The sequence below is a fragment of the Mesoplodon mirus genome, assembly GCF_964341445.2.
Source record: "Mesoplodon mirus genome assembly, chromosome: 3".
Classification (NCBI taxonomy): domain Eukaryota; kingdom Metazoa; phylum Chordata; class Mammalia; order Artiodactyla; family Ziphiidae; genus Mesoplodon; species Mesoplodon mirus.
This window is the reverse complement of record NC_138978.1, coordinates 85,161,661-85,187,102: the sequence shown is the minus strand read 5'-3', so window position 1 is coordinate 85,187,102 and position 25,442 is coordinate 85,161,661. Positions and strand designations below refer to the sequence as shown.

The 25,442-nt window shown below is 41.9% G+C and overlaps 1 protein-coding gene across 1 annotated transcript in view; it reads left to right on the top strand.

The window, feature by feature from the left end:
- The window catches only part of LOC309800173 (uncharacterized protein), a 33,417-nt gene that overhangs the window by 4,159 nt on the left and 3,816 nt on the right, over positions 1–25,442 (top strand). The window contains exons 2-7 of the mRNA XM_082614074.1: positions 141–247; positions 16,525–16,734; positions 17,824–17,872; positions 18,306–18,490; positions 19,909–19,993; positions 20,348–20,506. Of these exons, the coding sequence (XP_082470200.1) occupies positions 16,618–16,734; positions 17,824–17,872; positions 18,306–18,490; positions 19,909–19,993; positions 20,348–20,506 (595 nt within the window). The 5' untranslated portion in view covers positions 141–247; positions 16,525–16,617. The remainder of the gene's footprint in view (positions 1–140; positions 248–16,524; positions 16,735–17,823; positions 17,873–18,305; positions 18,491–19,908; positions 19,994–20,347; positions 20,507–25,442) is intronic.

Below are 25,442 nucleotides of genomic sequence, written 5' to 3'. Positions count from 1 at the left end.
ACTCTGGTGTCTCCAGCCTCGGTTAAAAAAGATAAAAGCCTGTAACAGTTAAACCCAGGAGAAGCGCATGTCCTTTCGATTTCGTTTCTTATAAACCTCACCCATAACAGGATGGCTATAATAACTTGCTTGCTTTTCAGCTTCTAAAGAGAAGAGTTGTTTTCCGAAGGAGCCAGACGCAAGAGGAACCCCAGGGTAGAGCCAGAGCAGCTGAGAACTTGTCCCCCGGCTGCAGCGCCTGCGCCAAGTAAGCTTGCTTCTAAAGTTTACCTTCCAAGCACATTTCCGTTAAATAACAAAAATAAATCCCCCAGCCCAGACCCCACGCTGCAAGAGGGGAGGCTGCCAGCGGCCGGGGCGGGACTGTGTGAGACCAGAGGGGTGCTTTGCTGGGGTAGCTCAGCGTCTTGTTTGGATCTGGGGCGGCTGCGAAGCATGTCCCCAGATGCGTTGCTCTCCCTCGGGCCTCAGTCCAGGGCTGCAGCAAAGAGACCTGCTTGGGAGGAGGAGTGCATCCTACCTTATCTGAGGAAAGGGAGCTGACTTCCTTTTTAGGACTGAGGGACCAAATCCCACCTCCTAGAAGGGGAGCTGGGTGGGGAGCTCCCTCCTGCCCCCTCCTTCCCTCCTCAGACACTTCCTGACCGCACTCCGCTGGGCACTGTAAAAACAGAAAAGAAGGTCCTCGACATACAATTTAAACATTTCAAAAAAATTCTTGTATTGACCATATGTAATATTCCAAAGATTCTGCAAAGCCGTATTTATATGAAATAATTCATTCTCTCTCTTTCTAAACAACCCTTAAAAATAACAATAAGGTCTAAGGCTGTTTTTGTATGCTTCTTTGTTTCCAAATGTGTAGTCCCTACCAAACAAACAAGCAAAAACAATCCATAAATTACTGTTATTTTCAGTTTCAATTTTTTGCTCTGTTTCCTTTGTGAGAATGAAAAAAATTCCTCAGTATGCTATCAACTTCCTTAAGATAGCAGCAGAAAAGTGGAAGGAGGAAAGAGAGCAAGGGTGAGTGAGAAACAACTGGGATCTTTTTCTGGAACTCACTGATCTGAAGAGCTGTGGAGCAGAAATGCTGATTTATCAACTTTCTTTTGCATGCAAGTTAGTCTTGAGCTCAAAACTCTCAATTTCTGATTCAAATGGTATGTGAGGAATGGAGAGGTCCTGGGAATGTAGCCTGATAGTCTGGACTGCAGGGTTCAGATGCTGGCTTTAGTTCTGAGAAAGCTCAGCTTTTCCATTTAGACCAGTGGTAGGTACAATGTGACAGCCTCACATAGTGTCACATAACCAGGACAGCGCAGGTGGAGTGGAAAGAACCCTGCCTGGAGAGATGAGAGATTAGGGTCTCCTCCTGGCTCTTTGGAGGGGGGAGCAGGGGAGGGAAGCATTTTTTCCATCCATGACCTCAAGTTTCCTCAGTATATATGCATTAAGAGAGACTTATCGCTGGTTCTCAACTGGGGCTTCACACTAGATTCACCTCCTACACTTTTTTTTTTTTTTTTTTGAATGAAGACCATACTTGGCGCAGACAGTTCTGCCTGCCTTTATTTATTGAATAAGGAAAGAAATGAGACCCCCAAAACAGATGGACTACCTAAGGTCTGCAGCCTCACTCTCACCCCTGGTTGCATCCTTAAAAGTTGGGAAACAAGCATGTTGTCTCCTGGTCTTGGCTGTAAGTCATTGCTCAGGCCCAAGCTTGCCTCTGACACTTCCCAGGGCAGCTTCTTTCTGGGTACAGTTTGAAAATTGGGAAGGACCAACTCAGCACTCCTGGGAAATAAGTAGTTCCTTCTTCTTCCTTAATGAAGTCCTGTGGTAGACATATCCAGGTGTTATGCAGACTCACTTGAGGGCAGAGTTTGGTTCTGAGTCTTTTCACATGGATATTTTTGAACAGTTATATGTAGGGTGCAGAAATCGGTCTCTTGTTATTCTTCATTGACTTTTTAATTAAGATACACTTTTTGTTGGCTTATTACATACATCTTCTTCTTGATATTGATGCACATTTGTATTTCCAAAAACAAAATCAATTTCCCAATGACTCAATTTCCCTGCACAGAGGGTGATTCTTAAACTGTGTGGCCAAAAGTATTTTGATGACTTCTAAAAAAGAAGAAAGAAAAGCTGTTTCCCTTTTGGAATCCCAAACTCCTTCAGTTCCTTGAATACTATAAATTGTTCTATAGATATTGCATTTCATTGATCTGTCATATGTCAAACTAGAATTGTCAATTTAAAAGCTCAGATTCTTTTTTTTTTTTTTTTTATAAACAACGAATATTTATTCCTCACAGTTCTAGAGGCTGGAAGTTCAAGACCAGTGTACCAGCATGGCTGGGCTTTGGTGAAGGCCCTCTTCCAGGTTGCAGACTGCCAACTTTGTGCTGTGTCCTCACATGGCAGAAGGGGCAAGGGGGCTCTCTTGGGCCTCTTTTTTTTTTATTTTTATTTTTATTTATTTATTTATTTATTTTATTAGTTTCTGCTTTATAACAAAGTGAATCAGTCATACATATACATCTGTTCCCACATCCCTTCCCTCATGCATCTCCCTCCCTCCCACCCTCCCCATCCCACCCCTCCAGGCGGTCACAAAGCACCGAGCTGATCTCCCTGTGCTCTGCAGCTGCTTCCCACTATCTATCTACCTTACATTTGGTAGTGTATATATGTCCGTGCCTCTCTTTCGCTTTGTCACAGCTTACCCTTCCCCCTCCCCATATCCTCAAGTCCATTCTCAAGTAGGTCTGTGTCTTTATTCCCGTTTTACCCCTAGGTTCTTCATGACATTTTTTTTTTTTAATTCCATATATATGTGTTAGCATACGGTATTTGTCTTTCTCTTTCTGACTTACTTCACTCTGTATGACAGACTCTAGGTCTATCCACCTCATTACAAATAGCTCAGTTTCGTTTCTTTTTATGGCTAAGTAATATTCCATTGTATATATGTGCCACATCTTCTTTATCCATTCATCCGATGATGGACACTTAGGTTGTTTCCAGCTCCGGGCTATTGTGAATAAAGCTGCAATGAACATTTTGGTACATGTCTCTTTTTGAATTATGGTTTTCTCAGGGTATGTGCCTAGTAGTGGGATAGCTGGGTCATATGGTAGTTCTATTTTTAGTTTTTTAAGGAACCTCCATACTGTTCTCCATAGTGGCTGTACCAATTCACATTCCCACCAGCAGTGCAAGAGTGTTCCCTTTTCTCCACACCCTCTCCAGCATTTACTGTTTCTAGATTTCTTGATGATGGCCATTCTGACTGGTGTGAGATGATATCTCATTGTAGTTTTGATTTGCATTTCTCTAATGATTAATGATGTTGAGCGTTCTTTCATGTGTTTGTTGGCAGTCTGTATATCTTCTTTGGAGAAATGCCTATTTAAGTCTTCTGCCCATTTTTGGATTGGGTTGTTTGGTTTTTTGCTATTGAGCTGCATGAGCTGTTTATAAATTTTGGAGATTAATCCTTTGTCAGTTGCTTCATTTGCAAATATTTTCTCCCATTCTGAGGGTTGTCTTTTGGTCTTGTTTATGGTTTCCTTTGCTGTGCAAAAGCTTTGAAGTTTCATTAGGTCCCATTTGTTTATCTGTGTTTTTATTTCCATTTCTCTAGGAGGTGGGTCCAAAAGGATCTTGCTGTGATTTATGTCATAGAGTGTTCTACCTATGTTTTCCTCTAAGAGTTTGATAGTTTCTGGCCTTACATTTAAGTCTTTAATCCATTTTGAGCTTATTTCTGTGTATGGTGTTAGGGAATGATCTAATCTCAAACTTTTACATGTCCCTGTCCAGTTTTCCCAGCACCACTTATTGAAGAGGCTGTCCTTTCTCCACTGTACCTTCCTGCCTCCTTTATCAAAGATAAGTTGGCCATATGTGCATGGGTTTATCTCTGGGCTTTCTATCCTGATCCACTGATCTATCTTTCTGTTTTTGTGCCAGTACCACACTGTCTTAATTACTGTAGCTTTATAGTATAGTCTGAAGTCAGGGAGCCTGATTCCTCCAGCTCCGTTTTTCGTTCTCAAGATTGCTTTGGCTATTCGGGGTCTTTTGTTTCTCCAAACAAATTTTGAAATTTTTTGTTCTAGTTCTGTGAAAAATGCCAGTGGTAGTTTGATAGGGATTGCATTGAATCTGTAGATTGCTTTGGGTAGTAGAGTCATTTTCACAATATTGATTCTTCCAATCCAGGAGCATGGTATATCTCTCCATCTATTTGTATCATCTTTAATTTCTTTCATCAGTGTCTTATAATTTTCTGCATACAGGTCTTTTGTCTCCTTAGGTAGGTTTATTCCTAGATATTTTATTCTTTTTGTTGCAATGGTAAATGGGAGTGTTTTCTTGATTTCATTTTCAGATTTTTCATCATTAGTGTACAGGAATGCCAGAGATTTCTGTACATTAATTTTGTATCCTGCTACTTTACCAAATTCATTGATTAGCTCTAGTAGTTTTTCGGTAGCATCTTTAGGATTCTCTATGTATAGTATCATGTCATCTGCAAACAGTGACAGCTTTACTTCTTCTTTTCCAATTTGGATTCCTTTTATTTCCTTTTCTTCTCTGATTGCTGTGGCTAAAACTTCCAAAACTATGTTGAGTAAGAGTGGTGAGAGTGGGCAGCATTGTCTTGTTCCTGATCTTAGTGGAAATGGTTTCAGTTTTTCACCATTGAGGACAATGTTGGCTGTGGGTTTGTCATATATGGCCTTTATTATGTTGAGGAAAGTTCCCTCTATGCCTACTTTCTGCAGGGTTTTTATCATAAATGGGTGTTGAATTTTGTCGAAAGCTTTCTCTGCATCTATTGAGATGATCATATGGTTTTTCTCCTTCAACTTGTTAATATGGTGTATCACATTGATTGATTTGCGTATATTGAAGAATCCTTGCATTCCTGGAATAAACCCCACTTGATCATGGTGTATGATACTTTTAATGTGCTGTTGGATTCTGTTTGCTAGTATTTTGTTGAGGATTTTTGCATCTATGTTCATCAGTGATATTGGCCTGTAGTTTTCTTTCTTTGTGACATCCTTGCCTGGTTTTGGTATCAAGGTGATGGTGGCCTCGTAGAATGAGTTTCGGAGTGTTCCTTCCTCTGATATTGCTTGGAAGAGTTTGAGAAGGATGGGTGTTAGCTCTTCTCTAAATGTTTGATAGAATTCGCCTGTGAAGCCATCTGGTCCTGGGCTTTTGTTTGATGGAAGATTTTTAATCACAGTTTCAATTTCAGTGCTTGTGATTGGTCTATTCATATTTTCTATTTCTTCCTGAGTCAGTCTTGGTAGGTCATGCATTTCTAAGAATTTGTCCATTTCTTCCAGGTTGTCCATTTTATTGGCATAGAGTTGCTTATAGTAATCTCTCATGATCTTTTGTATTTCTGCAGTGTCAGTTGTTACTTCTCCTTTTTCATTTCTAATTCTATTGATTTGAGTCTTCTCCCTTCTTTTCTCGATGAGTCTGGCTAATGGTTTGTCAATTTTGTTTATCTTCTCAAAGAACCAGCTTTTAGTTTGGTTGATCTTTGCTATTGTTTCTTTCATTTCTTTTTCATTTATTTCTGATCTGATCTTTATGATTTCTTTCCTTCTGCTAACTTTGTGGGTTTTTTGTTCTTCTTTCTCTAATTGCTTTAGGTGCAGGGTCAGGTTGTTTACTCGAAATGTTTTCTGTTTCTTAAGGTGGGATTGTATTGCTATAAACTTCCCCCTTAGAACTGCTTTTGCTGCGTCCCATAGGTTTTGGGTCATCGTGTCTCCATTGTCATTTGTTTCTAGGTATTTTTTAATTTCCTCTTTGATTTCTTCAGTGATCACTTCGTTATTGAGTAGTGTATTGTTTAACCTCCATGTGTTTGTATTTTTTACAGATCTTTTCCTGTAATTGATGTCTAGTCTCATAGCATTGTGGTCGGAAAAGATACTTGATACAATTTCAATTTTCTTAAATTTACCAAGGCTTGATTTGTGACCCAAGATATGGTCTATCCTGGAGAATGTTCCATGAGCACTTGAGAAAAATGTGTATTCTGTTGTTTTTGGATGGAATGTCCTATAAATATCAACTAAGTCCATCTTGTTTAATGTATCATTTAAAGCTTGTGTTTCCTTATTTATTTTCATTTTGGATGATCTGTCCATTGTTGAAAGTGGGGTGTTAAAGTCCCCTACTATGATTGTGTTACTGTCGATTTCCCCTTTTATGGCTGTTAGTATGGCTGTTAGTATTTGCCTTATGTATTGAGGTGCTCCTATGTTGGGTGTATAAATATTTACAATTGTTATATCTTCTTCTTGGATCAATCCCTTTATCATTATGTAGTGTCCTTCTTTGTCTCTACTAATAGTCTTTATTTTAAAGTCTATTTTGTCTGATATAAGAATTGCTACTCCAGCTTTCTTTTGATTTCCAGTTGCATGGAATATCTTTTTCCATCCCCTTACTTTCAATCTGTATGTGTCTCTAGGTCTGAAGTGGGTCTCTTGTAGACAGCATATATATGGGTCTTGTTTTTGTATCCATTCAGCCAATCTGTGTCTTTTGGTGGGAGCATTTAGTCCATTTACATTTAAGGTAATTATTGATATGTATGTTCCTATTCCCATTTCCTTAATTGCTTTGGGTTCATTATTGTAGGTATATTCCTTCTGTTGTGTTTCTTGCCTAGAGAAGTTCCTTTAGCATTTGTTGTAAAGCTGGTTTGGTGGTGCTGAACTCTCTCAGCTTTTGCTTGTCTGTAAACGTTTTAATTTCTCCATCAAATCTGAATCAGATCCTTGCTGGGTAATCTTGGTTGCAGGTTTCTCTCCTTCATCACTTTAATTATGTCCTGCCACTCCCTTCTGGCTTGTAGAGTTTCTGCTGACAGATCAGCTGTTAACCTGATGGGGATTCCCTTGTGTGTTATTTGTTGTTTTTGCCTTGCTGCTTTTAATATGATTTCTTTGTGTTTAATTTTTGACAGTTTGATTAATATGTGTCTTGGCGTATTTCTACTTGGATTTATTCTGTATGGGACTCTCTGTGCCTCCTGGACTTGATTAACTATTTCCTTTCCCATATTAGGGAAGTTTTCAACTATAATCTCTTCAAATATTTTCTCAGTCCCTTTCTTTTTCTCTTCTTCTTCTGGAACCCCTATAATTCGAATGTTGGTGTGTTTAATGTTTTCCCAGAGGTCTCTGAGACGGTCCTCTGTTCTTTTCATTCTTTTTTCTTTATTTTGCTCTGCAGCAGTTATTTCCACTATTTTATCTTCCACCTCACTTATCCGTTCTTCTGCCTCAGTTATTCTGCTATTGATCCCATCTAGAGTATTCTTTATTTCATTTATTGTGTTTTTAATCGATGCTTGATTCATCTTTAGTTCTTCTAGGTCCTTGTTAACTGTTTCTTGCATTTTGTCTATTCTATTTCCAAGATTATGGATCTTGGAAATAGAATCTTGGATCAGCTTTTCTATCATTATTCTGAATTCTTTTTCAGGTAGACTGCCTATTACCTCTTCATTTGTTAGGTCTGGTAGGTTTTAATCTTGCTCCTTCACCTGCTGTGTGTTTTTCTGTCTTCTCATTTTGCTTATGTTACTGTGTTTGGGGTCTCCTTTTTGCAGGCTGCAGGTTCGTAGTTCCTGTTGTTTTTGGTGTCTGTCCCCAGTGGCTAAGGTTGTTTCAGTAGGTTGTGTAGGCTTCCTGGTGGGGGGGACTAATGCCTGTGTTCTGGTGGTCGAGGCTCGATCTTGTCTTTCTGGTGGACAGGTCCACGTCTGGTGGTGTGTTTTGGGGTGCCTATGGCCTTATTATGTTTTTAGGTAGCCTCTCTGCTAATGGGTGGGGTTGTGTTCCTGCCTTGCTAGTTGCTTGGCATAGGGTGACCAGCACTATAGCTTGCTGGTCGTTGACTGAAGCTGGGTGCTGGTGTTGAGATGGAGATCTCTGGGAGATTTTCGCTGCTTGATATTATGTGGAGCTGGGAGGTCTCTTGTGGACCCGTGTCCTGAAGTTGGCTCTCCCACTTCAGAGGCACAGCACTGACTCCTGGCTGCAGCACCAAGAGCCTTTCATCCACCCGGGTCTGAATAACAGGGAGAAAAAGCAGAAAGAAAGAATTAGTAGAAGAAAGAAAGAGAGAGGGAAAGAAAGGAAGAAGGGAAGAAAGGAAGGAAGGTCGGAAGAAAGAAAGAAAGGAGGGAGGGAGGGAGGAAGGATGGAAAGAAAGAAGGAAAGAAAGGGAGGGAGGGAGGAATGAAAGCAAAAGGAAGAGTGAATGGAAGAAGGGAGGGAGGGAGGGAGGAAGGAAAGAAAGAAAGAAAGACAGGAGGGAGGGAGGGAGGAAGGAAAGAAAAGAAAGTGGAAAGAAGAAGGGTGGGAGGGAGGGAGGGAGGAAAGAAAAAGAAAGAAGGAAAGGAGGAGTGGAGGGAGGGAGGGAGGAAGGGAAGGTAGGAAAAAAAGAAAGAGCAGGTAAAGTAAAATAGAATAAAGTATGAAATATAGTAGCGTTATTAAAATTAAAAAGTAATTATTGAAAAAAAAAACGGACTGATAGAACCCTGGGACATATGGTGGAAGCAAAGCTATACAGAGAGAATCTTACACAGAAGATTACACATACACATTCACAGAAAGAGAGCAGGGGGAAAAATCAAAAATCTTGCTCTCCAAGTCCACCTCCTCAATTTGGGATAATTCGTTGTAAAAAGAGGAAAAGGGCGAGAAGTCTGAAACCTTGTTCTCTAAGTCCACCTCCTTAATTTGGGATAATTCGTTGTAAAAAGAGGAAAAGGAGGGAAAGTCTTAAATCTTGTCCTCAAAGTCCACTTCCTCAATTTGGGATGATTCGGTGTCCATTCATGCACTCCACAGACGCAGGGCACATCAAGTGGACCGTGGAGCCTTAATCCGCTGCCTCCGAGGCTGCACAGAGAGATTTCCCTGTCTCTTCTCTGCTCTCACAGCTCCTGGGTCTCAGCCTTGGACCGGGCCCCGCCTCTGCGCGTAGGTCGCTGGAGGGCGTCCGTTCTTCGCTCAGACAGGACGGGTTTAAAGGAGCCGCTGATGCGGGGGCTCTGGCTCACTCAGGCAGAGGGGAGGGAGGGGCGCGCAGTGTGGGGCGGGCCTGCGGTGGCAGAGGCCGGAGTGACGTTGCACCAGACCGAGGCGCTCCGTGCGCTTTCCCGGGAAAGCCGTCCCCCGGTCCCGGGACCCCGGCAGTGGCGGGGTGCACAGGCCCCCCGGAAGGCGGGGCGGACAGTGACCCGCGCTCGCACACAGGCCCCGTGGCGGCGGCGGCGGCAGCCCCAGCGTCCCACGCCCGTCTCCGAGGTCCGCGCCTTACCCGCGGCTCGCGCCTGTCTCCGGCGCTTCCCCAAGCAGCCCTCTTAATGCCCTCTCCTCGCGCACCAGGAAACAAAAGGGAAAAAAGTCTCTTGCCTCTTCGGCAGCTCCAGACCCTTTCCCCGGACTCCCTCCGGGCTAGCCGTGGCGCACTAACCCCTTCAGGCTCTCTTCCTGCCGCCAGCCCCAGTCCTCTCCCTGCGCTCCGACTGAAACCGGATACCCGAGCCTCAGCTCCCAGCCCCGCCCGGCCCGGCGGCCGAGCAGACAAGCCTCTCGGGCTGGTGTGTGCCTGAGGGCACCGGTCCTCTCTGCCAGAATCTCTCCGCTTTGCCCTCCACACCCCTGTTGCTGTGCTCTCCTCCACTACTCCGAAGCTTTCCCCCTCCGCCACCTGCAGTCTCCGCCCGCAAAGGGGCTTGTAGTGTGTAGAAACCTTCCCTCCTTCACGGCTCCCTCCCACTGGTGCAGGTCCCGTCCCTATCCTATTGTCTCTGTTTATTCTTTTTTTCTTTTGCCCTACCCAGGTATGTGGGGAGTTTCTTGCCTTTTGGGGGGGTCTGAGGTCTTCTGTCAGCGTTCAGTAGGTGTTCTGTAGGAGTTGTTCCACGTGTAGATGAATTTCTGATGTATCTGTGGGGAGGAAGGTGATCTCCGCGTCTTACTCTTCCGCCATCTTCCAAAAGCTCAGATTCTGATGAATACTTGCTATCCTCATCACTAGTTCTATAGCTGTTCTCAACAACTAAGATCAAGAGACAGAAGAGATGCATGAAATCCATGTTTTAACATTTCATGGCTTGTGTTCCCAAGGTCATAGTAGTCCCAGGTCTTCCCTCAACATTGGCTTCACTGATCAGTTTTCTCTTAGCATCTGCTTAAGCCTTAGGTTTGGGGAGAGGACGGTCAGGTGAGGCGATGACTGCTTCTCAGTAATGATGTTTGCCCTCCACCACCCCTCCACCTCCCTGGCTTTGGGTAGAGACAGTGCACTGCATCATAAGATGTGACTGCCTTGTGCCAGCAATAACATCCAACCTGAGATCCTCACAGTATTAGGAGCACTTTCACCCTTGTGGAGTCATTATAAGGGCAGAATTAAAAATAGATGAAGTTATTTATTTATTTATGGTTGTGTTGGGTCTTCGTTGTTGGGCGCGGGCTTTCTCTAGTTGCAGCGAGCGGGGGCTACTCTTTGTTGCGGTGCACAGGCTTCTCATTGTGGTGGCTTCTCTTGTTGCAGAGCACAGGCTCTAGGCACATGGGCTTCAGTAGCTGTGGCACATGGGCTCAGTAATTGTGGCTCATGGGTTCTCAAGCGCAGACTCAGTAGTTGTGGTGCACAGGCTTAGTTGCTCTGCAGCATGTGGAATCCTCCCGAACCAGGGCTCAAACCCGTGTCCTCTGCATTGGCAGGCAGATTCTTAACCACTGCGCCACCAGGGAAGCCCGGAAAAATAGATGAGTTTTTAATTGTAGGCCTTAGCCTATGCATACTGTGTCAGGGATGCAGGAAGAAAGAATGACTGAACTCAGAGACTGCTGAAGTGCAGCCTAGATATGAAGACCTTCTTCCCAGAGAGGCACAGGGTGGTGATTATCCCTGTTAGTGTTGGAATGGTGGTTTAGGAACCCCAGAAAGAGCTGTTGTTTTTCAGCTTTTCTTTTTGGTTACTCATTTTGTGTCTCTTTCTTCCAAGTTTCCCTGAAATATAATTAAGGAATAGAGTTTCCACTAGGACCACAATGTAGGTTGGCCTCAGAAACCATCAGGGCATTGATGGATATTTGAAGGGAAAGGGCCAAGCATTTACAGTTACCAAACTTGTTTTAATGAAGACTCTCTTATTTTATCAGCCTGTGGCTTGGACAGCAAGCTTATCTTTGGTCCTATGGTTCCCTGCACTGTGCACATGAATGTGGTCATGGAAAAAGTCGGTATTAAGAGCTTGGAATGACTGAGATGTTTTTCAGGGCCCTTCTATGCACATTTTCTTCATGGCAGAAGCACCAGTGAAATAAATAAAGATCTCATTAAAGGTAAATATGTGACCAAGTATAAAAGCTAGTATTACTGTAACAACATTTTGTAACTCTATTTTTTGTTCTCAACTATATTTAAGAGATCAATTTCTTAAAGAAAATTAGCCGGGCTTCCATGGTGGTGCAGTGGTTGAGAGTCCGCCTGCTGATGCAGGGGGCACGGGTTCATGCCCCGGTCTGGGAACATCCCACATGCCGCAGAGTGGCTAGGGCCGTGAGCCATGGCCGCTGAGCCTGCGCGTCTGGAGCCTGTGCTCCGCAACGAGAGAGGCCACAACAGTGAGAGGCCTGCGTACCGCCAAAAAAAAAAAAAAAAGAAAATTAGCTTAAAATCTAGTATCATTTTATCTTTGATTTGTAAATGCACATTTTTTCTACATAATTTAAGAGACTAATGCTTTAATAAAAACACTGATTAGTTCATGTTTTTGTGCACACAATATAAAAGTGTCATTTGTGACATCAACAACTGAAAAAGATGGGAACAGAACTGTAAAGGAGCAGAGATTTTGTATATTATTCAGGTTAAGCTGGTAAACTTAAAGTACAATGTTACAGCTTTAGTATATTAAATGTAACCCCCATGGTAACCACAGAGGAAATAGCTGTAGAGTACACACAAAAGGAAATAATTGGGGAATTAAAATATTTTAGTACAAAAAGTCAGCTAAACAGATAATGATGCAGGAAATGAGGGACAAAAGAGTCATAAGGTATATAGAAAACAAATAGCTAAATGATAGAAATAATCACTCTTTAACAGGAATTACTCTAAATATAGATAGATTAAACTGTGCAATCAAAGGACTGAGATTGGCAGAATTGATTTTTTAAAAATGATCCAACTATAGAGTTCTATGATAATATTTGGAGACTTCAGTATCCAACTCTTAATAATGGATAGAATAACAAGACAGAAGAAAATTAAGGAGATCTGAGAGTTTCACTGGTGAATTCTGCCAGACCAAACTGAACTTCATCAACAACGCTATCAACAGAGTAAAACTGAAAATCAGAAAGTGGGAGAAAATGTAAGTCATATATCTAATTAGGGATTAATATCCACGATATATAGAGAACCCCTAAAACTCACGAATGCAGAAACAGACAACCGTATCCAAAAATGGGCAAAGGACTTGAACAGACATTTCACCAAAGACGATATACAGACGACCAGTAAGCACATGAAAAGTTGCTTTACAACACTAGTCATTAGGGAAATACAAATATACACTAAAATGAGAAACTACCTCACACCCACTAAAATGACTACTATCAAAAAATAGAAAATAACCAGTGTCAGAGAGGATGTGGAGAAATTGCAACCCTTGTGTGCCGTTGATCGGAATGTGAAATGATACAGCCATTGTGGGAAACAGTATGATAGTTCCCCTCAAAAATGCAAAGTTGAATTTCCATTTGATCTAGCAATTCTACTTACGAATATATATTCAAAAGTATTTAAAGCAGCATCTCAAAAAGATATTTGTATATGCATTTTCATAGCATCATTATACACAATAGGTAAAATGTGGAAGTCACACAAATGTCCATCAGTGGATGAATGGAAAAGCAAAATGTGATATATGCATATGATGGAATATTTTTAGCCTTACTTAGAAATGAAGGAAATTCTGACATATAGCACAACATGAATGACTCTAGAGGACATTATGCTGAGTGAAATAAGCCAGTCACAGAAAGACAGATGCCATGTTATTCCACTTACATGAGGTACTTTGAGTAGTAAAAATCATAGATACAGAAAACAGAATGGTGTTTACCAAGGGCTGGGAAAATGGGGATTGGGGAGTTATTGTTTAATGAATATAGAGTTTCGGTTTTATAAGATGAAAACTGTTCTGGAGGTGGATGGTGGTGATGATTGCACACAGTATGAATGTATTTAATACCACAGGGCTATATACTTAAAAATGGTTAAGATGGTAAATATTACATTATGTATATTTTACTACAATTAAAGAAATGGGAAAAAAAAAAGCACTTCTATAACAATTTTCCAACTGATTTTTGAAAGGGGAGGTTTAATTCTCTTTATGAACCTCCTTGATCAAATACCATCCCCTTACAGAAATGGTGGTTTGTAGATCCAGAGAACAAAAACAGTCTTCATCCAGGAGGCTACAAACAATTATCATTGGAAGAGATTGTTTCACATTTATAGAGCACTGTTGTAAGAGCTTTGAAAATCATCAGGTAGGAATGAATTTAGTCCTACATCACAGAACTTTATCAGATAAAAATAACTAGTCAAAACTGAGTTTTTTTGTAGACATTTCCCTTAGAAACTTCACTGGTGGCTTTTGTTACACATATAGACTCAGGCTTGGGAATCTGGGTTTTACAACCACTCTAGGTGATTCTTGTGTACATCAAATTTGAAAACTACTTCTCTTTTTAAAATTTATTTGTATTTATTTATTTTAATCTTTTTACTTTTAATGTAATTTTTAAATGTTATACTCCATTTACAGTTATTACAAAATATTGACTATATTCCCCATGTTGTACAATACATCCTTGTAGCCTATCTTCTGAGCAGGAGTGAACAACACTACTTTGTTAATGTGAAGCTAAAATTTGTGATTCTTTCATAGCTGAGACAACACAGATTAGTTTTATAAAAAAGGCTTTGCAGTAAAATCCACATTTTTTTGCAGGTTCCCTTAATCTTGTCTCTGAAAAGGGGAATGCAAATCTAGTGATTATAATGCGGTGATTAGGGGTTATACTTTACCTCCATATGACTTATTCCTCAGAGCCTGAAGAATCTAATAAAGGAAGGGTGAACAGAAATTGTGTGTTTTCAGCAGATTATTGTTTTGTTCTAATGAATAATTTATTCTCACAACTCATATCTCTGGAATTTACACTTCATAGAATGCATTAAAATACATTAATGGACTAATTTGTCATTGTAGTTTTTGCAGATTAATTTTCATCTAATATCAAGGAATAAAAACATGAAAAAATGTCTTTCATAAATCTGAGGTGAACTAGAGCCCCTGGTGAGCACTACCTGTGACAGGAAAGAGCCAGGTCTGGAAACTGTGGAGTGGTGTGTGGTGTGAGGGCTGACTCTGCAGAAGTAAGAGGAGCCCGTCAGGTCACAAGAAGACACTAGTGAGAATCTTTTTGGTACAGGAGAGTCTACAGAAAGCCCCAGGAAGTTACTGATAAAGGAGTATGGAGGAACCAATGTTTTTGAGGAGGGTTATTTTGTCAGATATTTGGGTGCAAAGCGTAGAATATGCAAACAGACCTTCCAGGTTTCAAATCCTGGTTCTACCACTTATTCACTATGTGCTTTGGGCAAATACCTTAGATTTTCTGCACCCCACTAATCTCATTTGCAAAGTGGGTATAGTAAGGGATGTAAGTAAGGCATGTATGGGGAATGTAAGCAAATATTAGACTGTCAATAAATGCTTAAATATTATTATTTTACAGAAGCAAAACACTAGAGACAATACCCTGTATTTCATCACTGACTTCAGCAGAGACTTGGGAAATAATGAGGCAGCACTCTGCAGAGGTCTAGCACTAGCCTACATTTTGTGCCATAGAAAAGTACAGAAGTGCTGACATACACATGCTTTGGATGACTCTGAAGCAAGAGAGTAACTTGGTGATTATATTGCTCTGTGAGAGTCTCTCGGGTTTTCAAGTTATCATAGCCTCCAAGGAGACATCTTATATAGTAAGTGCTAATTTCAGAGAGAACACAAAAAACATATATATTTTTTAATCCAGAGAAATCTAAATTTCAAACAATTGGTTCCTTAAGGTTAGGTGGAATTTCAATAGGGACAAATGTAATCTCATATAACTGCCCTAATTATTTACCTCTTATCTATTTAATTTTTTAAAAATTATTTTTACTGAGATAAAATTGATATAAAACATGGTGTAAGTTTAAGGTGTACAAGGTGTTGATTTGATACATTTATATATTGAAGTATGATTATCACTGTAGCCGTAGCTAACATCTCTATCACGTTACCTAAATATTAAGGTATCTTTTTGTAGTGGGAAGGATTAAGATCTAGTCTCTTAGCAACTTTGAAATTTATAATGCAGTATTGTTGTCTATAATCTCTATGCTGTGCATTAGATCTCCAGGACTTATTTATTTACTAGTTGAAATTTTGTACCCTTACACCATATATCCCCAGCTCTTCCACCCTATCGCCATCCTCTTGTAGCCACCATTCTACTCTGTTTTTTACAAGTTCAGCTATTTAGGACTCCACACATAAGTGATATCATACAGTATTTTTCTTTCTCTGTTTGACTTATTTAGTATGATGCCCTCAAGGTCCACACATGTTTTCATAAATAACAGCATTTCCTTCTTTCTCAGGGAGAAATTATATTTCCTTGTATAGATGTACTACAACTTTTAATCCATTCATCCATTGATGGACACTTAGGTTGTTTCCATATCTTGGCTATTGTCACTAATATCACAGTAAACGTGGGAGTGTATATATCTTTTCAATATCTTGTTTCCATTTCCTGTGAGTATATACCCAGAAGTAGAAGTACTGGATCATATAGTAATCCTACTTTTAGTTATTTGAGGAATATTCATACTGTTTTCCATAGTGGCTGAACCAATTTCTGTTCCTCCCAGCAGGGCACAAGCGTTCCTTTACCTTCACATCCTCACCAATACTTGTCTCTTGTCTTCCTGATAATAACCATTCTAGCAGATGTGAAGTGATCATTCATTGTGGCTTTGATTTGCATTTCCCTGATGATTAGTGACATTGAGCATCTTTTCATATACCTGTGAGCCATTGGGATGTCTAATATGAAACGTTTATTTCATTCCTATGGCCATTTTATAATTGAATTATTTATTTATTTTTTTTGTTCTAGAGTTGTATGATTGTGCAGTAACCTGGAGAACTGTAAAGATTAATAGAAAAAAACACTAATTTAGTAGAAGGAGATGTGGTTTATGAAGATTTTCATACTACATAGGATTAAAAAATCATTTTAGATTTGTAGTTTCAGATTTATTGATCATTGATCATTGCTTCCCTAAATTTCCTGCCTTATTCAGGACTGTGGATTCTTGTGGTGACCTTCTGGATGCCTTCAACAATGGGAGGTTCCTTGTTTGGAGAACCTCTGTCCTAGTGTGGAAATTGTGTCTATGCAGAAGGAGATTCCCACCAAAACTGTCCCGGCACTGTCAAAGGCGGCCTATAGACAAGACGTAATGGACTACTCCATCAAATATGACAAACCAGAGTCGCTAAAACAGTACATGGTAATTTGTCTCAATAGTTGATTCTTCATGTTACTTCCGCTACCTTGAGGCCACCTTATTGTCCACAGGTTTATTACCATTCGTAGTAGAAGGATCCTGATTCTTTTAAGTAAGAGAGTTCTAATAGACTATATTACTCCAATTTATCTCCTCCTCTCCCAAGCTCAGGCACTTTTTCTGGAAATCTGTCTGACCTCTGAAACAAAGTCAGTAAAGAGACTCAGATGTCCTCCTTGACTGAATACTTGAAAACACACAAGTTATGTTGAGCTTGTTGCTTTTACTGTGTACTCTCTCCCATTCATAGTAAGCCAAGTTCCTCTGGGAAGATTCTCTTACCAGATCTTTCTTTATCTTTGCTTTTAGTTGTCTTACTGTTAATCATGCCCTGTAGATAGAACCTCAGAATGCTACAGCTGCGAGGAACCATAGAGTTATGTAATACAAACTGAACATTTCACACGGAAGGCTCAGGGAACTTAGAAACTTCCTAGTAGTCTTAAAGAGAGTATAGTAGTCTTAAAGACAGTATTTCAGTTTTTTTTTTCTGAGAGATGAGTAATTCAAGTTTCTTTAACTGGTTTTATTGAGCTATAAAACAAGCACCATAAATTTAATGCATTTAAAATGTATAGTTGATACACATGTACCAAGGTCAATGTCCAATGATTTCATGTGGGGATGGTGTATTTGGAAATATTCCGGGAAGAGGTGTGGTATGTAAATTGTGAAATATTTTTACATATTATCCAGGGTGGGATGTCTCCAGAAGAACTGTAAGTGGAAGAAAAATTATGAAAAATATGAAAGCGTTCAAGGTTACCTATGTGTAAAACTGCACATTCTTCTGACTGGTGGAAGCTAGCATGTGGCAGGGATGGGGTGGGAGGGGTGGGGGGCATGGTGGAGGAGGCAGCACTGGCAAGGAGGCTGCATGGGGAGTGAGGTAGGCAGAATCTTGGAAATTTTACTTGTAGACAGTGGGAAGCAACCAGCTTATGTTATTTGAAACAGTTGATTTCTCAGAATATTTCAATGGAATTCCAGGTTTGACCTGCCTGACATGTTTTTACCCCTTTCTGTCTCCAGAGCTCAGGGAAGATAAAAGAGGAACTAGAGGAATGCTTCATGAATAAAGGTGAGCTCCTTCAGGACACAGAAAATCCTTAGCAGGTACAGGGGAGAACTCAGCTCACACAGGGGTGGGTAGGTTCCTGCAATGCTCTCTGAGACTCTGACAGGAGGAACTTCCAGAAGCAGGGACCTCCTTCTATGAGCACACTCTGTTTCATCTCAAAATAACAAGAAGAGTTGTGGTTATAGGTCCAGGCAGCCAGTCAGGGCCTTTCCTAGCAAAGGAACTGCCCTTGATGTGTGGTCACGGGTGAATTCAGACATGTCCATCTCAAAACTGCCTTTGATGCATGGTCACAGGTGAATTCAGACATGTCCATTTGCTTGTTCAAGACAGTTTGGTCACTGAGAAAGTGGAGGTTTGGGGGATGAAGGGTTGTAGCTCTCAGGGCTGACTTTTGTTTTCTTCCCTCTCTAATATCTTCCTGGAGCAACAGAGCAGGCCAAAAGAGAGGCAGCTGAGAAGGAAAAGGATCCTCTTGAGCAAAAGTTTAAAGAGCTGCTACAAATGTTAGAGGATCAAGAAAGAGCCTTCAAGGGATTTAGAGTCAAAATCACAGACGAGATGAGAGAAAGAGACAACCTTCTGAGAAAGTTGAACGAGAGGATTCAGATGCTGGAGGTAATCTGGTCTGGGTCTGGGCAGTGACCATGGAAATAGTCCTCGAACCTCAGGAAGGGGAGGGTGAAAATTAAAACAAAGTCCTAGAGAGAAGCACCATTGCCCTTCACTGCTTTTGATTCATTAGAAGCTCTGAGATTTTAATGGCTTATATCCAGGCATTTGAGTTCTGATCACAGCAAGTTTTCTGAAGATCTCAGGAGGACCTTGGTACCTCCAAGTATTTATAGAATATAAATAACTTTTCCAGGGCTTGTGCTGCTCTTTTGAGGGATTCCTGGATGACCTCATGGATTCAATATTTTATGGGTTCTCAGGATTATCAAGTAGACATTCTGAGAGTATCTAATATCAACAGGAAAAGTTACTGAAGCAGTACATGTAATTTGTCTTAATCGTTGATTCTTCATGTTACCCCCTCTACCTCGAGGCCACCTTATTGCCCACAGATTTACTGCTATTCATAGTAGTAGGATCCTGATTCCTGTGGGTAAGAGTCTAAATCACTATATTACTCCAAGTTATCTCCTCCTCTTCCAAACTCAGGCACTTTTTCTGGACATCTGTCTAACCTCTGAAGCAAAGCAAAAGCACTCAGATGTCCTCCTTGACAGAACATGTCCAAAGTTTCCTGATGTGCTTGGAGCACACTTAGGTTATGTTGAGCTTGTTGCTTTTTCTGTACTTCTTTCCATTCACAGTAAGCTAAGTTCCTCTGAGAAGATGCTCTTACCAGATCATTCTTTATCTTTATTTTGCTTTTAGTTGTAGTACTGTTCATCATACCCTATAGATAGAATCTCAGGTTGTTACAGCTGCGGTGAACCATAGAGATTCTATAATGTAAATCCAACATCTCATAAGCATGGCTCAGGGAGTTGACACTTACTAGTAGCCGAAAAGAGAGTATTGCAATATTTTTTCTGAGATGGAGTGATTCAGTTTTCTTTAAGCAGTTTTATTGAGATATAATTTAAAAACTATCAATATAAATCTTGTTTATTAAAAATATACAATTGATGCAAATGTACCCATGTAAATGTACAGTGATTTCACATGGGGAAGGTGTTTTCTGAAATCTTCCTGGAAGGGGTATGTAAAGTAAGTTTTGAAAAACTTGTACATCTTATTCAAAGTGGGATGTATCAGAAGAGCCACAAGCAGAAAAAACAGCATGTGAAAAATATAAAAAAACCCCAAATTACCTATTTGTAAAACTGCACATTCTTCTGACTGGTGGAAGCTAGCATTTGGGGGGAAGCAACACTGGCAGAGAGGTAGGCAAGATCTGGAAACTTTACTTGTAGGCAGTGGGAAGCAACCAGGGAATGTTACTTGAAACAGTTGATTTCTCAGAATATTTCAGAATAGTTCAGGTTTGACCTGCCTGACACGTCTTTGCCCCTTTGTGTCTCCAGATCATAAGAAAAATAACAGAAGAACAAGAGGAACACTACATGAAGAAAGGTGAACTCCTTCATGTTTCAGAAAAGACCTCAGCAGGTACAAGGGAGGGCTCAGCTCACAGTGGGGTGGGTAGGTTCCTGCAATGCCCTCTCAGACTCTCACATGAGGAACTCCCAGAAGCAGGGATCTTCCTCTCCTCCTGTGGACTCACCCTGCTTCATCTGAAAATAACAAGGAGAGTTGTGGTTATAGGTCCAGGCAGCCAGTAGTGGCCTTCCCTAGCACATTCCCACATGCGCCCTGATATGTGGTCACAGGTGGATTCACACCTGTCCATCTGCTTTTTCCAGTCAGTTTTGTCACTGAGAACGTCGAGGTTTGGGGGATGAGGGGTTGTAGCTCTCAGGATTGACTGTTGTTTCCTTCCCTCTCTAAATCTTCCTGGAACAGAAGAGTGTGCCAAAAGAGAGGCAGCTGAGAGGGAAAAAGACCCTTCTGAGCAAAAGGTTAAAGAGCTGTGGCAAAAGTTGGAGGACCAAAGGAGACTCTTGGAAGGATTAAGAGCCAAAATTACAGAGGAGATAAGAGAAAGAGAGAAGACCTCAGCAGGTACAGGGGAGGGTTCTGCCCACAGAGGTGTGGGTAGCTGCCTGCAGTGCCCTGTGAGACTTGGACAGGAGGAACTTCCTGAAACAGGGACCTTCTTCTCCTTCCCAGAACACACTCTACTACATGTGAAAACAACAAGGCAAGCTGGTGTAGGTCCAGCCAGGCAGCCAGGGCCATTCCTAGCACATTTCCAAAGCTGCCCTTGATGTGTGGTCACAGGTGAATTTAGATGTGTCCACCTGCTTTATCTACAGTTTGGTCACTGAGAAAGTGGGGGGTTGGATACAGGAGGGTGTAGCTCTCAGATCTGACTCTTGTTTTCTTCCTACTTTAAATACTTCCTGGGCTCTCGGGGAAGATGACGGAAGAGTAAGACGCGGAGATCACCTTCCTCCCCACAGATACATCAGAAATTCATCTACACGTGGAACAACTCCTACAGAACACCTACTGAACGCTGACAGAAGACCTCAGACCCCCCAAAAGGCAAGAAACTCCCCACATACCTGGATAGGGCAAAAGAAAAAAGAATAAACAGAGACAAAAGGGTAGGGATGGGACCTGCACCAGTGGGAGGGAGCCGTGAAGGAGGGAAGGTTTCCACACACCACAAGCCCCTTCGCGGGCGGAGACTGCAGGTGGCGGAGGGGGAAAGCTTCAGAGTAGTGGAGGAGAGCACAGCAACAGGGGTGTGGAGGGCAAAGCGGAGAGATTCCGGCACAGAGGATCGGTGCCCTCAGGCACACACCAGCCCGAGAGGCTTGTCTGCTCGGCCGCCGGGCCGGGCGGGGCTGGGAGCTGAGGCTCGGGTATCGGCTTTCAGTCGGAGCGCAGGGAGAGGACTGGGGCTGGCGGCAGGAAGAGAGCATGAAGGGGTTAGTGCACCACGGCTAGCCCGGAGGGAGTCCGGGGAAAGGGTCTGGAGCTGCCGAAGAGGCAAGAGGCTTTTTCTTCCCTTTTGTTTCCTGGTGCGCGAGGAGAGGCCATTAAGAGGGCTGCTTTGGGAAGCGCCGGAGACGGGCGCGAGCCGCGGCTAAAGGTGCGGACCTCGGAGACGGGCGTGGGACGCTGGGGCTGCTGCTGCTGCCGCCACCGCGGGGCCTGTGTGCGAGCGCGGGTCACTGTCCGCCCCGCCTTCCGGGGGGCCTGTGCACCCCGCCACTGCCGGGGTCCCGGAACCCGGGGACGGCTTTCCCGGGAAAACGCACGGAGCACCACGGGCTGCTGCAACGTCACTCCGGCCTCTGCCGCCGCAGGCCCGCCCCACTCTGCGCGCCCCTCCCTCCCCTCTGCCTGAGTGAGCCAGAGCCCCCGCATCAGCGGCTCCTTTAAACCCGTCCTGTCTGAGCGAAGAACGGACGCCCTCCAGCGACCTACGCGCAGAGGCGGGGCCCGGTCCAAGGCTGAGACCCAGGAGCTGTGAGAGCAGAGAAGAGACAGGGAAATCTCTCTGTGCAGCCTTGGAGGCAGCGGATTAAGGCTCCACGGTCCACTTGATGTGCCCTGCGTCTGTGGAGTGCATGAATAGACAGCGAATCATCCCAAATTGAGGAAGTGGACTTTGAGGACAAGATTTAAGACTTTCCCCCCTTTTCTTCTTTTTACAACGAATTATCCCAAATTAAGGAGGTGGACTTAGCAAGATTTCAGACTTCTCGCCCTTTTCCTCTTTTTACAACGAAGTATCCCAAATTGAAGAGGTGGACTTGGAGAGCAAGATTTTTGATTTTTCCTCCTGCTCTCTTTTTGTGAATGTGTATGTGTATTCTTCTGTGTAAGATTCCTTTTCCTCTTTTTACAACGAAGTATCCCAAATTGAAGAGGTGGACTTGGAGAGCAAGATTTTTGATTTTTCCTCCTGCTCTCTTTTTGTGAATGTGTATGTGTATTCTTCTGTGTAAGATTCTCTCTGTATAGCTTTGCTTCCACCATATGTCCCAGGGTTCTATCAGTCCGTTTTTTTTTTTCAATAATTACTTTTTAATTTTAATAACGCTACTATATTTCATACTTTATTCTATTTTATTTTACCTGTTCTTTCTTTTTTTCCTACCTTCCCTTCCTCCCTCCCTCCCTTCGTCCCTCCTTTCCTTCTTTCTCTCTTTCTTTCCTTCCTCCCACCCTCCCTTCTTCCTTTCACTCTTTCTTTTTCTTTCCTTCCTCCCTCCCTCCCTCCCTCCTGTCTTTCTTTCCTTCCTCCCTCCCTCCCACGCCTCTTCCTTTCACTTTCTTTTTCTTTCCTTCCTCCCTCCCTCCCTCCTGTCTTTCTTTCTTTCTTTCCTTCCTCCCTCCTGCCCTCCCTTCTTCCATTCACTCTTCCTTTTTCTTTCATTCCTCCCTCTCTCCCTCCTTTCTTTCTTTCGTTCCATCCTTCCTCCCTCACTCCTTTCTTTCTTTCTTCCTTCCTTCCTTCCTTTCTTTCCTTCTTCCTTTCTTTCTCTCTCTCTTTATTTCTTCTATTAATTCTTTCTTTCTACTTTTTCTCCCTTTTATTTTGAGCCGGGTAGATGAAAGGCTCTTGGTGCTGCAGCCAGGAGTCAGTGCTGTGCCTCTGAAGTGGGAGAGCCAACTTCAGGACACGGGTCCACAAGAGACCTCCCAGCTCCACATAATATCAAGCAGCGAAAATCTCCCAGAGATCTCCATCTCAACACCAGCACCCAGCTTCAGTCAACGACCAGCAAACTACAGTGCTGGTCACCCTATGCCAAGCAACTAGCAAGGCAGGAACACAACCCCACCCATTAACAGAGAGGCTGCCTAAAAACGTAATAAGGCCACAGGCACCCCAAAACACACCACCAGACGTGGACCTGTCCACCAGAAAGACAAGATCGAGCCTCAACCACCAGAACACAGGTTCTAGTACCCCCACCAGGAAGCCTACACAACCTACTGAAACAACCTTAGCCACTGGGGACAGACACCAAAAACAACGGGAACTACGAATCTGCAGCCTGCAAAAAAGGAGACCCCAAACACAGTAACATAAGCAAAATGAGAAGACAGAAAAACACACAGCAGGTGAAGGAGCAAGATAAAAACCTACCAGACCTAACAAATGAAGAGGTAATAGGCAGTCTACCTGAAAAAGAATTCAGAATAATGATAGTAAAGCTGCTCCAAGATTCTATTTCCAAGATCCATAATCTTGGAAATAGAATAGACAAAATGCAAGAAACAGTTAACAAGGACCTAGAAGAACTAAAGATGAATCAAGCATCGATTAAAAACACAATAAATGAAATGAAAAATACTCTAGATGGGATCAATAGCAGAATAACTGAGGCAGAAGAACGGATAAGTGAGATGGAAGATAAAATAGTGGAAATAACTGCTGCAGAGCAAAATAAAGAAAAAAGAATGAAAAGAACAGAGGACAGTCTCAGAGACCTCTGGGACAACAATAAACGCACCAACATTTGAATTATAGGGGTTCCAGAAGAAGAAGAGAAAAAGAAAGGGACTGAGAAAATATTTGAAGAGATTATAGTTGAAAACTTCCCTAATATGGGAAAGGAAATAGTTAATCAAGTCCAGGAGGCACAGAGAGTCCCATACAGAATAAATCCAAGGAGAAATACGCCAAGACACATATTAATCAAACTGTCAAAAATTAAACACAAAGAAATCGTATTAAAAGCAGCAAGGGAAAAACAACAAATAACACACAAGGGAATCCCCATCAGGTTAACAGCTGATCTCTCAGCAGAAACTCTACAAGCCAGAAGGGAGTGGCAGGACATAATTAAAGTGATGAAGGAGAGAAACCTGCAACCAAGATTACTCTACCCAGCAAAGATCTCATTCAGATTTGATGGAGAAATTAAAACGTTTACAGACAAGCAAAAGCTGAGAGAGTTCAGCACCACCAAACCAGCTTTACAACAAATGCTAAAGGAACTTCTCTAGGCAAGAAACACAACAGAAGGAATATACCTACAATAACGAACCCAAAGCAATTAAGGAAATGGGAATAGGAACATACATATCAATAATTACCTTAAATGTAAATGGACTAAATGCTCCCACCAAAAGACACAGATTGGCTGAATGGATACAAAAACAAGACCCATATATATGCTGTCTACAAGAGACCCACTTCAGACCTAGAGACACATACAGATTGAAAGTAAGGGGATGGAAAAAGATATTCCATGCAACTGGAAATCAAAAGAAAGCTGGAGTAGCAATTCTTATATCAGACAAAATAGACTTTAAAATAAAGACTATTAGTAGAGACAAAGAAGGACACTACATAATGATAAAGGGATCGATCCAAGAAGAAGCTATAACAATTGTAACTATTTATGCACCCAACATAGGAGCACCTCAATACATAAGGCAAATACTAACAGCCATAAAAGGAGAAATCGACAGTAACACAATCATAGTAGGGGACTTTAACACCCCACTTTCACCAATGGACAGATTATCCAAAATGAAAATAAATAAGGAAACACAAGCTTTAAATGATACATTAAACAAGATGGACTTAGTTGATATTTATAGGACATTCCATCCAAAAACAACAGAATACACATTTTTCTCAAGTGCTCATGGAACATTCTCCAGGATAGACCATATCTTGGGTCACAAATCAAGCCTTGGTAAATTTAAGAAAATTGAAATTGTATCAAGTATCTTTTCCGACCACAATGCTATGAGACTAGACATCAATTACAGGAAAAGATCTGTAAAAAATACAAACACATGGAGGTTAAACAATACACTACTCAATAACGAAGTGGTCACTGAGGAAATCAAAGAGGAAATTAAAAAATACCTAGAAACAAATGACAATGGAGACACGATGACCCAAAACCTATGGGACGCAGCAAAAGCAGTGCTAAGGGGGAAGTTTATAGCAATACAATCCCACCTTAAGAAACAGGAAACATCTCGAGCAAACAACCTGACCCTGCAACTAAAGCAA